The 13603-nt window shown below is 44.1% G+C and overlaps 1 protein-coding gene across 1 annotated transcript; it reads right to left on the bottom strand.

Annotated features, from left to right (window-relative positions):
- Nucleotides 1-2641: 2641 nt before the first annotated feature.
- On the bottom strand, nucleotides 2642-12485 carry LOC128690578 (uncharacterized). Its single transcript, XM_053779296.2, has 3 exons — nucleotides 12367-12485; nucleotides 5647-6095; nucleotides 2642-4631 (listed from the first exon to the last, which is right to left on the bottom strand). Exons 2-3 carry the CDS (start codon nucleotides 6092-6094, stop codon nucleotides 2896-2898), a joined length of 2184 nt encoding a protein of 727 aa, XP_053635271.1. The 5' UTR covers nucleotide 6095; nucleotides 12367-12485; the 3' UTR covers nucleotides 2642-2895.
- Nucleotides 12486-13603: the final 1118 nt, after the last annotated feature.

Raw genomic sequence — 13603 nt, 5'->3', positions numbered from 1 at the left:
CTAAGACAAACATACAGAACAAACGAGACAATGTTTGTTAAAACACTGACTTAAGATGGTGGGTGAGCCTGGGACCAGCCACATGCATCATCCACCATCATCCACCACCATCCACCATCATCCACCATCATCCATCATCATCCACCATCATCCATCATCATCCACCATCATCCATCATCATCCATCATCATCCACCATCATCCACCATCATCCATCATCATCCATCATCATCCACCATCATCCACCATCATCCATCATCATCCACCATCATCCATCATCATCCACCATCATCCATCATCATCCATCATCATCCACCATCATCCACCATCATCCATCATCATCCATCATCATCCACCACCATCCACCATCATCCACCATCATCCATCATCATCCACCATCATCCATCATCATCCACCATCATCCATCATCATCCATCATCATCCACCATCATCCACCATCATCCATCATCATCCATCATCATCCACCATCATCCATCATCATCCATCATCATCCACCATCATCCACCATCATCCATCATCATCCACCATCAACCACCATCATCCATTATCATCCACCATCATCCACCATCATCCATCATCATCCATCATCATCCATCATCATCCACCATCATCCATCATCATCCACCATCATCCACCATCATCCATCATCATCCACCATCAACCATCATCATCCATCATCAATCACCATCATCCATCATCATCCACCATCATCCACCATCAACCACCATCAACCATCATCATCCACCATCAATCACCATCCATCATCTACCATCAACCACCATCATCCACCATCATCCATCATCATCCACCATCATCCATCATCATCCACCATCAACCACCATCATCCATCATCATCCACCATCAACCATCATCCATCATCATCCACCATCAACCACCATCATCATCCACCATCAACCATCATCATCCACCATCAACCACCATCATCCATCATCATCCACCATCAACCATCATCATTCACCATCAACCACCATCATCCATCATCTACCATCATCCATCATTATCCACCATCAACCACCATCATCCATCATCATCCACCATCAACCATCATCATCCACCATCAACCACCATCATCCATCATCATCCACCATTATCCATTATCATCCATCATCATCCACCATCAACCACCATCCACCATCATCCATCATCATCCACCATCATCCATCATCATCCACTATCATCCACCATCATCCATCGTCATCCACCATCATCCATCATCATCCATCATCATCCACCATCATCCACCATCAACCATCATCATCCACCAACATCCACCATCAACCACCATCATCCACCATCAACCACCATCATCCATCATCATCCATCATCATCCACTATCATCCACCATCATCCATCATCATCCACCATCATCCATCATCATCCACCATCATCATCCATCATCATCCACCACCATCCACCATCAACCATCATCATCCACCAACATCCACCATCAACCACCATCATCCATTATCATTCATCATCATCCACCATCAACCACCATCATTCATCATCATCCACCATCATCCATCATCATCCACCATCATCCACCATCAACCATCATCATCCATCATCATCCACCATCATCCACCATCAATCACCATCATCCACCATCATCCACCATCAACCACCATCATCCATCATCATCCACCATCATCCACCATCAACCACCATCATCCATCATCATCCACCATCAACCATCATCATCCACCATCATCCATCATCATCCATCATCCACCATCATCCACCATCATCCACCATCAACCACCATCATCCACCATCAACCACTGTCAACCACCATCATCCACCATCAATCACCATCATCCACCATCAACAACTATCGACCACCAACAACCACCATCATCCACCATCAATCACCATCATCCACCATCAACAACTATCGACCACCAACAACCACCATCATCCACCATCAACCACCATCAACAAAACCACCAACCACCATCATCCACCATTAATCACTATCAACCACCATCATCTATCATCAACTACCATCAACCACCATCAACCACCATCATCCACCATCAACTACCATCAACCACCATCAACCACCATCATCCACCATTAACCACTATCAACCACCATCATCCACCATCATCCACTATCAACCACCATTAACAACTATCAACTACCATCAACCATCATCCACCATCAACCACTACCTAAGACTAGATTCATACTACATTTTGTCAGACATAAAACGCGCTAGAGAAGTACATATGTCTCAGCATACAAAAGCTTCGAGTTTAATTTAATCCCAATTTTATGGATTAATGTGTTCTTGATGGTTGGTGAACAACTTAAAACCTGAATGTGATAATACTAGACGATATCGACAAGTTGATTTTCTAAGAGATATGTGCAACAGTTAGGTATCTTTATTCCGCAACGTTTCGCCTACACAGTAGGCTTCTTCAGTCGAGTCCAGAAGAGTGTACAGAAGCAGTAGAGATGTGAAGACGATGTAATCAGTCTATCACCCTTGAAGACGTAGTTTGAGGTTGAATACTGACTACCTCAAACTACGTCCTTAAGAGTGATGGACTGATTACATCGTCTTCACATCTCTACTGCTTCTGTATACTCTTCTGTGCTCGACTGAAGAAGCCTACTGTGTAGGCGAAACGTTTCGGAATAAAGATACCGAACTGTTGCCCATGTGTCTTATTTTTCAATTTACATGCTGCCTTTTTGACCTTTAGCGAGTGTAATCGAGGCTTCATCCTAAATTACACCAAACTGACGCTCTCATTCTGTAGTTGTCTTTACAGTACAAATTTCTTAAGGCGATAATCTTTGGTTATTAGTTTGCTGAATTAATTTTCGCGAAATATTTCAAATTTTAAGACGTTCCTTGCGGTCTGTCTGCTCGAAGTCGCTCCTCAAAAACATTATCGAAATCAGCAAATAAATTAGCAAAGGCGTTTAGGTTTTTCGGGGGATCATTGCCAGGGGAGTTGACAACTGCAACTGCTTCTGTTCTACCTTTATTACCATTCACGTTGTTTTTTGACTGCTTGAAGACAGTAGTGCCAATGGCTCCAGGAGTGTCTATGATTCCAGTGTCAGGACGCTTTCTAAGTGGAATTCCTCCTGCTACAGATGACTGTCTTCTGTGTGAGTTCTCTCTCGATAAATTTACGTCATCCTTAGGGTTGTAGGTATTATAGGGGTCATCAAGGACTTCGTATTCAATTTGGGGTCCTTTGGGCTTGTACGAAGCTGGAGGTGATATGTAGGCTGCTGAGGGAACACTGTACCCTGTTGATGGAGCCTTGTAGTTCGCCGGAGAGGCTGTATATCCTGATTTTGGAGCCTCATAGCTTGGTTTTGGAGTACCATAACTCGGTTTTGGAGAATTATAGCTTTGTATTTGAGTTTCGTAACTCGGTGCATTATAATTTTGCGTTAAGGCTTCGTATGTTGGTGCTTTATAATCAGTCCCCATTGTAGGTTTATAGGCGTAAGATGGTGATCCTTCAGTGTAAACAGAGGTTGGTTCTTTGTGACCTGTGGTAGGAGTCTTGTTGTCTGATTCGTAGTATTGGACACTATGTTGATAGTTTATCTTACCATGCCCGCCACCATGATCGTCACCATAGCCACCTCCACCATGACTGCCGCCACCATGATCACCACCGCCGTATCCACCGCCACCATGATCACCGCCATCATATCCACCGCCACCATGATCATCACCACCGCCCCCATATCCGCCGCCACCATGATCACCACTATCATATCCACCGCCACCATGATCATCACCACCACCCCCATAACCACCGCCACCATGATCACCATCATAACCACCACCACCCCCATGGTCATTACCATAACCGCCGCCACCCCCATGTCCCCCATCTCCATAGCTGCTACCTTTATGATCCCCACCATAACCACCGCCACCATGATCCCCACCATAACCACCGCCACCATGATCCCCACCATAACCACCGCCACCATGATCCCCACCATAACTACCGCCACCATGATCTCCACCATAACCACCGCCACCATGACCCCCACCACCATAGCCACCTCCCCCACTCTGATACCCCGCCGTGCCTCCTCCACCAAAGCCTCCAAAGTAGGCTTGCGGTTGATCCTCATAACCCGCGTGATATTTTGCTTTTTGAGACTCCTTCACCGGATCATCACCATACTTAACCTTCTTGTTAAACTTAGCGTACCCTTTAGGCTGAAAGTCATAGGGACTGTACGCGGGGCCTTTATACGGCGCGGGATAGTAACTCGGGCCCTTATACCCATATACGGGTCCCTTGTGGCCACCACCGTGTTCTCGTGCATACAAGCTGGTGTATGAACTAGTGGCGATGTTTTGGCTGGGTTGTGCTGCACCAACTGGAGCTCTGGCTTTGGTCGGCTCTGTTTCTGTTCCTGTACGAGAAATGTCTTCCTTTTTGCTGCTGGTTAAGGTTGATCGAGGTCTCTGGAGCGTAGATGACGATACTGGGGGACCTTGTGGGCGTCTTGGTGAGTGAGAGGATAAAATTCTGGAAGATATTGAGGTATCTTTCGCTGAGGCTTCTCGAGCAGTTCTGTCTCTCCCGTGGTAACCTGCAAAGTGAATGACCAAAGAATCTGCGTTATTATAAAAGTCCCTGAGATCTTCTGATGTTAAATATATTGTGAAAATTTGTCTGGACTGCCTCCATGTGAGTTGTCTACCCTGACAAGCTCTGTTGACATCGAGCCCTGAGGTCGGTACCTCAGCCTCACAAGTGGCTTATAGGACAGATTTTCATAAATGACTGATGTTACAAGAAATTTCACCTGCATGCACGTATAAAAGACTAACTTACTTGGTATTGGAGAATGTGTCTCGGTCTTCAACCTCCCTAAGCTTTAGTCCCTGTGGACTTTCCCTCAGAACCACGTGCAACCAGGAGCCTTAATTCTGGTCATGAACTGCCGGCTGCACAAAGGCCACAGCACAACTCACTCACAATTTTCCCCAGATACTGGCCAGAATCGAGTAGAAAAAGGGAGGTCTCGTCTTACTGTATGGGCCTGACGGAGGAGGTCATCTACGGTACGTCGAGGTGCCTCCACCAGATTTCCCCAGGTCTATATGTGAAGACACATGAGGGCACCGCCTGCTGATCACAGCACTTGCTGTTCCGATGGTGCCTGGTCTTAGAAGAAAGCACTGCGATCTCAAAACCCCGTGCCCCAGCATTCAAACTTGGGCTGCCAGTTCTCCCTGGCTAACATAACCTAGTGTTTGCCTACATTATCGGCCTATTACTGCCTATGTTAAGGTCTTAGGTCTACATTATTATTATCTACAGTTGCCTCAATAATCCTAATATTAGTGTACTAACAGTATAAACTACCTACTTCTTCCCTGAAGGGTAAATCTATCAATTAAGAAGTCCCTTCCAACCACCTTCGCCAACCCGGGTGTGTGTGTGTGTTTTGGTTGGGTGTAAGGGCCACCCAACCCAGCTGCTTATCTGTGACATGTTGGGATCTTTGTACGCCGCATCTGTCCTGTGGAACTTTTGGACTGAATAAATTTCCACATATATCTTCGAATTTACTTCATAGGTCACTGATATAAGAGACTTACCTGCTGGTGCTGCTGCTGTTGCTGCTGTTGTTGTTGTTGTTGCTGCTGCTGCTGCTGTTGCTGCTGCAGCTGTTGCTGCTGTTGTTGTTGTTGTTGTTGTTATTGTTGCTGCTGCTGCTCGTCGCGAACGTAAATGACCAACATTATTTCTGTTTTGGCAAGAAAGCAAAACCTTTTTCACTTGGTGTGAGAAAAGTTCATGTTTTCTTGCAGAGTTCATGGCATTGATGCATTCCATGACTAATGAAATGTTATTGGTAGTGAGGAAATGAAGACCTTGAGGCTCTTCAGCATTAGACCTTTGTTGAACAGCAGTTACATCTTCAAGGTTAAGTTCCACCTGCAACACGGGTGGCACACTCTCATCTCTTGAATGTTGATATGTATCGGCTGAGCTGACAGTCAGTGCCGCCAACATAACTAACATTCCTGTGAAAATCAGCGCCATCCTGCAGATTAAAAGAAAGGAATTAAGTGTACAATACACTTGCTTTTAGTATACATAACTTCAAAGGTGCACAGTGTATTAATAAGCATAATATTATATCCATCCTTGTTAGTGATGAATAAACAAAAACAAAGAACAATTAGAAGAAATCTTAAGTAAACTGCATCTATCAAGAAGAACATGAGGAGGAGGAGACACTTGAGTAAATAAACACAGGAGAGTGCAGACTGCGTCCAGGTCAGTCACTTTCCCACACCAGTAATGTTGAGTGGGTTTCTCTAGCACAAATGACAGCAGCACTATCACCCAACCTGTCGTTGTAGTAGCCTTGTTACACTCCTCTGGGTTCTTAGGTAATTGTTACACAAACAAGCATGACGTCGTTAGGTAGTGAAGCTAGAAAGTGGAACTGACGCAAAATGCAGTCACTTTAGGACCTGTTGAATGGATTGCAGTTTGTATTTCGTTTTACTGACACATGTACAACCCCTGCGTATCATTATTCTGAAAACGTTTCACCATCCAGGTTTTGCATATATATTTTATTTATCCATTTGTAGGTATTGCATACTACTGCTGCTACCTGTGTTTTTTCACTGCTTGACGGTATCATACATTGTTATATCCAACATTCAAGTCAGAAAGACAAGATTTTCGTGAGATACAATACAGTCTTCACCTTCAAGACCACACCTGACCAGGTCTTGAAGATCACACTCTGTCTGGTCGTCAAGACCACACCTGACCAGGTCTTGAAGATCACACTCTGTCTGGTCGTCAAGACCACACCTAACCAGGTCTTGAAGATCACACACGGTCTGGTCGTCAAGACCACATACGACCTGGTCGTTAAGCTCACGGTGGTGACCACTCTTCATATAAGGGAAAAACACATAACATCCCGAAGTAGCCTTGATTCAAGAAATCGGAATTACCTTTCCCTTGAATTAAATCAAATTATTCTCCAAGCAATGGATATAAAAATAGCTTTATTACATGACACTATAAACATTACGTCCTACGGCATCAATTACTAAGCCTCGAGTCATTAGAAAGTAATAAATTAAAGTAATCACGCTGTCCACACCACCCATTGTGGCAATACAGTCTTAGATAAACATTATTTTCGTTTGAAATTAGTGTAGCATTTCAAATGACTTGTAGGGTGTTTTCCCTTCAGTGGCTAGGGGAAGGGATGGATTATTATTATTATTATAATCAAGGGGGAAGCGCTAAACCCGGAGGGTTATACAGCGCCTGGGGATGTGGAAGGCATTCAGGCTTAATTCGGGGAACTGGAGCACAGATCCAATTCCCTAAATCAAGAGCCCCTCACCAACATCAAGGAACCTTCCTTGAGGGGGGGAAGGGATGGAGGAAAGACTTAGGTCTTTTGTTAGTCAGAAAAGAGGGCAAGTAACTGCTGAAATGTGTCGCTAGCGAATAGGACAAGTATCTGTTTCCTGATACAAGTTGTCACGAAACAGCCAAGTATCTCCTGGTTCGTCTGATAACAGAACAAGTCCAGGGCGTCAGGAAACAGTAGGCTCCTGACATGGGTTGTCAGGAAACATAGCAAGTGTCACTTGACACACAACACATTCAAGCAAGAAAATGAACGTAGTTAAATTTGAAGCGTAAGGAAGAGTTCGTGTTGTTATTCTTCAGAAATGAAATTTTACTCGATAAACAAGAAAGTTACTTAAAAATCATTAAAACCGATAGTGTGTTTGCAGAGTTTATGTTATATGAAAACTACAGTTATAATTAGAATTACTTGATACAATACTGCAACATAACGAGACTTGATACAATACTGCAACATAACGAGACTTGATACAATACTGCAACATAACGAGACTTGATACAATACTGCAACATAACGAGACTTGATACAATACTGCAACATAACGAGACTGAAGAGATGATGGTATAAAATAGCTTTAATGACGGTTTCACCTGCAGTGTGCGAAACGTCGTCACTGAAGCTTCCATGCAACTGCAGCTGTGTCTATTTATGCAATATTACAACACAAATAATATGCTAATACTCTGCTTAGTTTCTTATATACAGCTGTTATAAAATTACGTTATGTTGCGCATCCCAAACTGTGACTCAGAGTCTTGATGTTCTGGACGATGTTTTATATATTATAAAACATTGTAAATGTATTAGACATTACATGCATGACAGTGTCCTCACATGCATGACAGTGTCCTCACATGCATGACAGTGTCCTCACATGCATGACAGTGTCCTCACATGCATGACAGTGTCCTCACATGCATGACAGTGTCCTCACATGCATGATACTGTCCTCACATGCATGACAGTGTCCTCACATGCATGATAGTGTCCTCACATGCATGACAGTGTCCTCACATGCATGACAGTGTCCTCACATGCATGATACTGTCCTCACATGCATGACAGTGTCCTCACATGCATGATAGTGTCCTCACATGCATGACAGTGTCCTCACATGCATGACAGTGTCCTCACATGCATGATAGTGTCCTCACATGCATGACAGTGTCCTCACATGCATGACAGTGTTCTCACATGCATGACAGTGTCCTCACATGCATGACAGTGTCCTCACATGCATGATAGTGTCCTCACATGCATGATAGTGTCCTCACATGCATGACAGTGTTCTCACATGCATGACAGTGTCCTCACATGCATGACAGTGTTCTCACATGCATGACAGTGTCCTCACATGCATGACAGTGTCCTCACATGCATGATAGTGTCCTCACATGCATGATAGTGTCCTCACATGCATGATAGTGTCCTCACATGCATGACAGTGTTCTCACATGCATGACAGTGTCCTCACATGCATGACAGTGTCCTCACATGCATGATAGTGTCCTCACATGCATGACAGTGTTCTCACATGCATGTCAGTGTCCTCACATGCATGACAGTGTTCTCACATGCATGACAGTGTTCTCACATGCATGACAGTGTCCTCACATGCATGACAGTGTCCTCACATGCATGACAGTGTCCTCACATGCATGACAGTGTCCTCACATGCATGACAGTGTCCTTACATGCATGACAGTGTTCTCACATGCATGACAGTGTTCTCACATGCATGACAGTGTCCTCACATGCATGACAGTGGTCTCACATGCATGACAGTGTTCTCACATGCATGACAGTGTCCTCACATGCATGACAATGTCCTCACATGCATGACAGTGTCCTCACATGCATGACAGTGTCCTCACATGCATGACAGTGTCCTCACATGCATGACAGTGTCCTCACATGCATGACAGTGTTCTCACATGCATGACAGTGTTCTCACATGCATGACAGTGTCCTCACATGCATGACAGTGTTCTCACATGCATGACAGTGTTCTCACATGCATGACAGTGTCCTCACATGCATGACAGTGTCCTCACATGCATGACAGTGTCCTCACATGCATGACAGTGTCCTCACATGCATGACAGTGTTCTCACATGCATGACAGTGTTCTCACATGCATGACAGTGTCCTCACATGCATGACAGTGTCCTCACATGCATGACAGTGTCCTCACATGCATGACAGTGTCCTCACATGCATGACAGTGTCCTCACATGCATGACAGTGTTCTCACATGCATGACAGTGTTCTCACATGCATGACAGTGTCCTCACATGCATGACAGTGGTCTCACATGCATGACAGTGTTCTCACATGCATGACAGTGTCCTCACATGCATGACAATGTCCTCACATGCATGACAGTGTCCTCACATGCATGACAGTGTCCTTACATGCATGACAGTGTTCTCACATGCATGACAGTGTTCTCACATGCATGACAGTGTCCTCACATGCATGACAGTGGTCTCACATGCATGACAGTGTTCTCACATGCATGACAGTGTCCTCACATGCATGACAATGTCCTCACATGCATGACAGTGTCCTCACATGCATGACAGTGTCCTCACATGCATGACAGTGTCCTCACATGCATGACAGTGTTCTCACATGCATGACAGTGTTCTCACATGCATGACAGTGTCCTCACATGCATGACAGTGTTCTCACATGCATGACAGTGTTCTCACATGCATGACAGTGTCCTCACATGCATGACAGTGTCCTCACATGCATGACAGTGTCCTCACATGCATGACAGTGTCCTCACATGCATGACAGTGTTCTCACATGCATGACAGTGTTCTCACATGCATGACAGTGTCCTCACATGCATGACAGTGTCCTCACATGCATGACAGTGTCCTCACATGCATGACAGTGTCCTCACATGCATGACAGTGTCCTCACATGCATGACAGTGTCCTCACATGCATGACAGTGTCCTCACATGCATGACAGTGTTCTCACATGCATGACAGTGTTCTCACATGCATGACAGTGTCCTCACATGCATGACAGTGTTCTCACATGCATGACAGTGTTCTCACATGCATGACAGTGTCCTCACATGCATGACAGTGTCCTCACATGCATGACAGTGTCCTCACATGCATGACAGTGTCCTCACATGCATGACAGTGTTCTCACATGCATGACAGTGTCCTCACATGCATGACAGTGTCCTCACATGCATGACAGTGTCCTCACATGCATGACAGTGTCCTCACATGCATGACAGTGTCCTCACATGCATGACAGTGTCCTCACATACATGACAGTGTTCTCACATGCATGACAGTGTTCTCACATGCATGACAGTGTCCTCACATGCATGACAGTGTCCTCACATGCATGACAGTGTCCTCACATGCATGACAGTGTCCTCACATGCATGACAGTGTTCTCACATGCATGACAGTGTCCTCACATGCATGACAGTGTCCTCACATGCATGACAGTGTCCTCACATGCATGACAGTGTCCTCACATGCATGACAGTGTCCTCACATGCATGACAGTGTCCTCACATGCATGACAGTGTCCTCACATGCATGACAGTGTTCTCACATGCATGACAGTGTCCTCACATGCATGACAGTGTCCTCACATGCATGACAGTGTCCTCACATGCATGACAGTGTCCTCACATGCATGACAGTGTCCTCACATGCATGACAGTGTCCTCACATGCATGACAGTGTCCTCACATGCATGACAGTGTCCTCACATGCATGACAGTGTCCTCACATGCATGACAGTGTCCTACACTGAAGACACTGCAAGCTTCCAGGTTTACATCAACCAAATCTTTAAATGGGCCGTAGAAAACAATATGAAGTTCAATGAAGAGAAATTTCAATTACTTCGATATGGAAAACATGAGAAAATTAAAACTATATCAGAGTTTTCACCACACAATAGAGCGAAAAACTAATGTAAAAGACCTGGGAGTGATCATGTCAGAGAATCTCACTTTCAAAGGTCACAACATTGTATCAATCGCATCAGCTAGAAAAATGACAGGATGGGTAATGAGAACCTTCAAAACTAGGGATGCCAAGCCCATGATAACACTTTTCATGTCTCTTATTCTATCTAGGCTGGAATATTGCTGCACACTAACAGCGCCTTTCAAGGCAGGTGAAATTGCTGACGTAGAAAATGTACAGAGAACCTTCACGGCAGATATAAGTACGATAAAACACCTAAATTACTGGGAACGGTTGAAGTTCCTCGACTTGTACTCCCTGGAACGCAGGCGGGAGAGATACATGATTATATACACTTGGAAAATCCTAGAGGGATTAGTACCAGATTTGCACACGAAAATCACTCCCTAGGAAAGCAAAAGATTCAGAAGGCGATGCAACATTCCCCCAATGAAAAGCAGGGGCGCCACAAGCACGATAAGAAACAACACAATAAGTGTCAGGGGCCAAAGACTGTTTAACTGCCTCCCAGCATACATATGGGGGATTACCAATAGACCCCTGTCTTCAAAAAGGTTCTGGACAGGCAACTAAAGTCAGTACCTGACCAGCCGGGCTGTGGTTTGTACGTTGGTTTACGTGCGGCCAACAGTAACAGCCTAGTTGATCAGGCCCTGATCCACCATGAGGCTTGGTCACAGACTGGGCCAGGAGAGCGTTGACCCCCGAGTATACCTGGAGTATACCTTCTCCAGGTAGACTCCAGATATACTCTCACCGGGAGACAAGTGGTCTATCACTGCGAGAGAATTACCTACATTTTCTAAATTCTGAAATCACTGTAACTCAGAATGGCTTTAAAAGGCGTGGAAGTGACAGCACAACTACTTCTGTCAAGACTCAGTGTTATCCTTAAGTTTAGAAAGACACCTGAGGTGGTTGTTTACCTGTCCTGGGCAGGTAGACGGGGTGTGTCGTCACTTTAATGGCCTTCACTGGAGTGTTCCGGCTCCCAGCTTACATCTGCATCTCTGAAGGAAAACTGAATTTGTATCTTAGCATTTGAGAGATGCAGAGTAAAATCACTTTCGTGTAATCATCCATGTCAAAGTGTAGTGAATATACTGAAAGTATAAATTTCATTTTATGGAATCAAGAATATTTTAGAATATCAGAGAAAGCAAGCTTAGGAATAGGTCATTATTAAATTGATATGTTTAGGTTAGGTCAGGTTCGTCAGGAAACAGTACAAGTGTTTCCTGACGCGGGTCTTAGTCATACGATGACCCACAGCTGAAGCTTTTGGTCATCTGACCGAGGCCTTCCGCTGGCTTACCGGTCCACCCCCTTTAAAAATTATGGTCATGGATATGTAATCACAACATGAATGTATATAATTAAAACATAGGTAAGAAATCACAACATGGAAATTTACAATTGTCTGCTCGGTAGATAAGAGAATAAAGGTATTTATAATACCTATAGATAATGTATACTGGTATACACCTAAAGATGTGTATCTCTCAATGTCGATAAGCGGAGAGTTTACTATAATTCCTGTGCCATAGACCAGAGTCCCTCCCTTGAGAGGAGCGCCTTCATGTTGGCGTTGGCAATGGGCTCCTGATTCAAGGCACTGGAGCCACTCTCCACATGGCTAACTCCTATATCCCTGACGATGTGAAACCCTTACGGGTTTCTACCTTTTGACAACCTGTTGATCAACCATCTTTTTTTCCACAACTTTTATAATACTGACATAAAGTTCTTAACATTCGTTACTGCTGGATGTCAATAATAAAAGCGCATTTACTTTACCTTCAGCTGTTAGAAAAGAAAACAAATATATATTTATTATTGTCATCTAGCTATAATGAATGTTAACAAAATTATGTCAGTATCCACAGTGGAAAAATACTTAAACTTTGTCTATTGTAAATAAGACATAAATAACTTAAACTTATTTAAATTCAAACGTACCTTGCTGAAATATAAAGTAATAAATATATAATTCATAACTACATATAAGCTGCACTGTAATGTTTTTGTGACTGAATTTATGTTTGTATAAATAACTCATTACGACTGTAACCAGATACTATAAACATGTAAATAGTTTATTATCAAAACTGCCACTCACTTCCTGGACACATTATAATGCCTCTGTAATCTTTTAACTACCTC

This window comes from Cherax quadricarinatus, chromosome 1 (genome assembly GCF_038502225.1).
Source record: "Cherax quadricarinatus isolate ZL_2023a chromosome 1, ASM3850222v1, whole genome shotgun sequence".
In the NCBI taxonomy this organism is placed as follows: domain Eukaryota; kingdom Metazoa; phylum Arthropoda; class Malacostraca; order Decapoda; family Parastacidae; genus Cherax; species Cherax quadricarinatus.
Note: the sequence above shows the minus strand (reverse complement) of the source record. Positions and strands in the feature narration are given on the sequence as shown.

What these genes read in the sequence shown, in the direction of transcription:
- LOC128690578 (XM_053779296.2), bottom strand. Translation starts at nt 6,094, where the DNA reads ATGGCGCTGATTTTCACAGGAATGTTAGTTATGTTGGCGGCACTGACT. An exon ending in AACAGCAGCAGCACCAGCAG is followed by an intron (nt 4,632 to 5,646) that starts GTAAGTCTCTTA and finishes TTCACTTTGCAG; the next exon opens with GTTACCACGGGAGAGACAGA.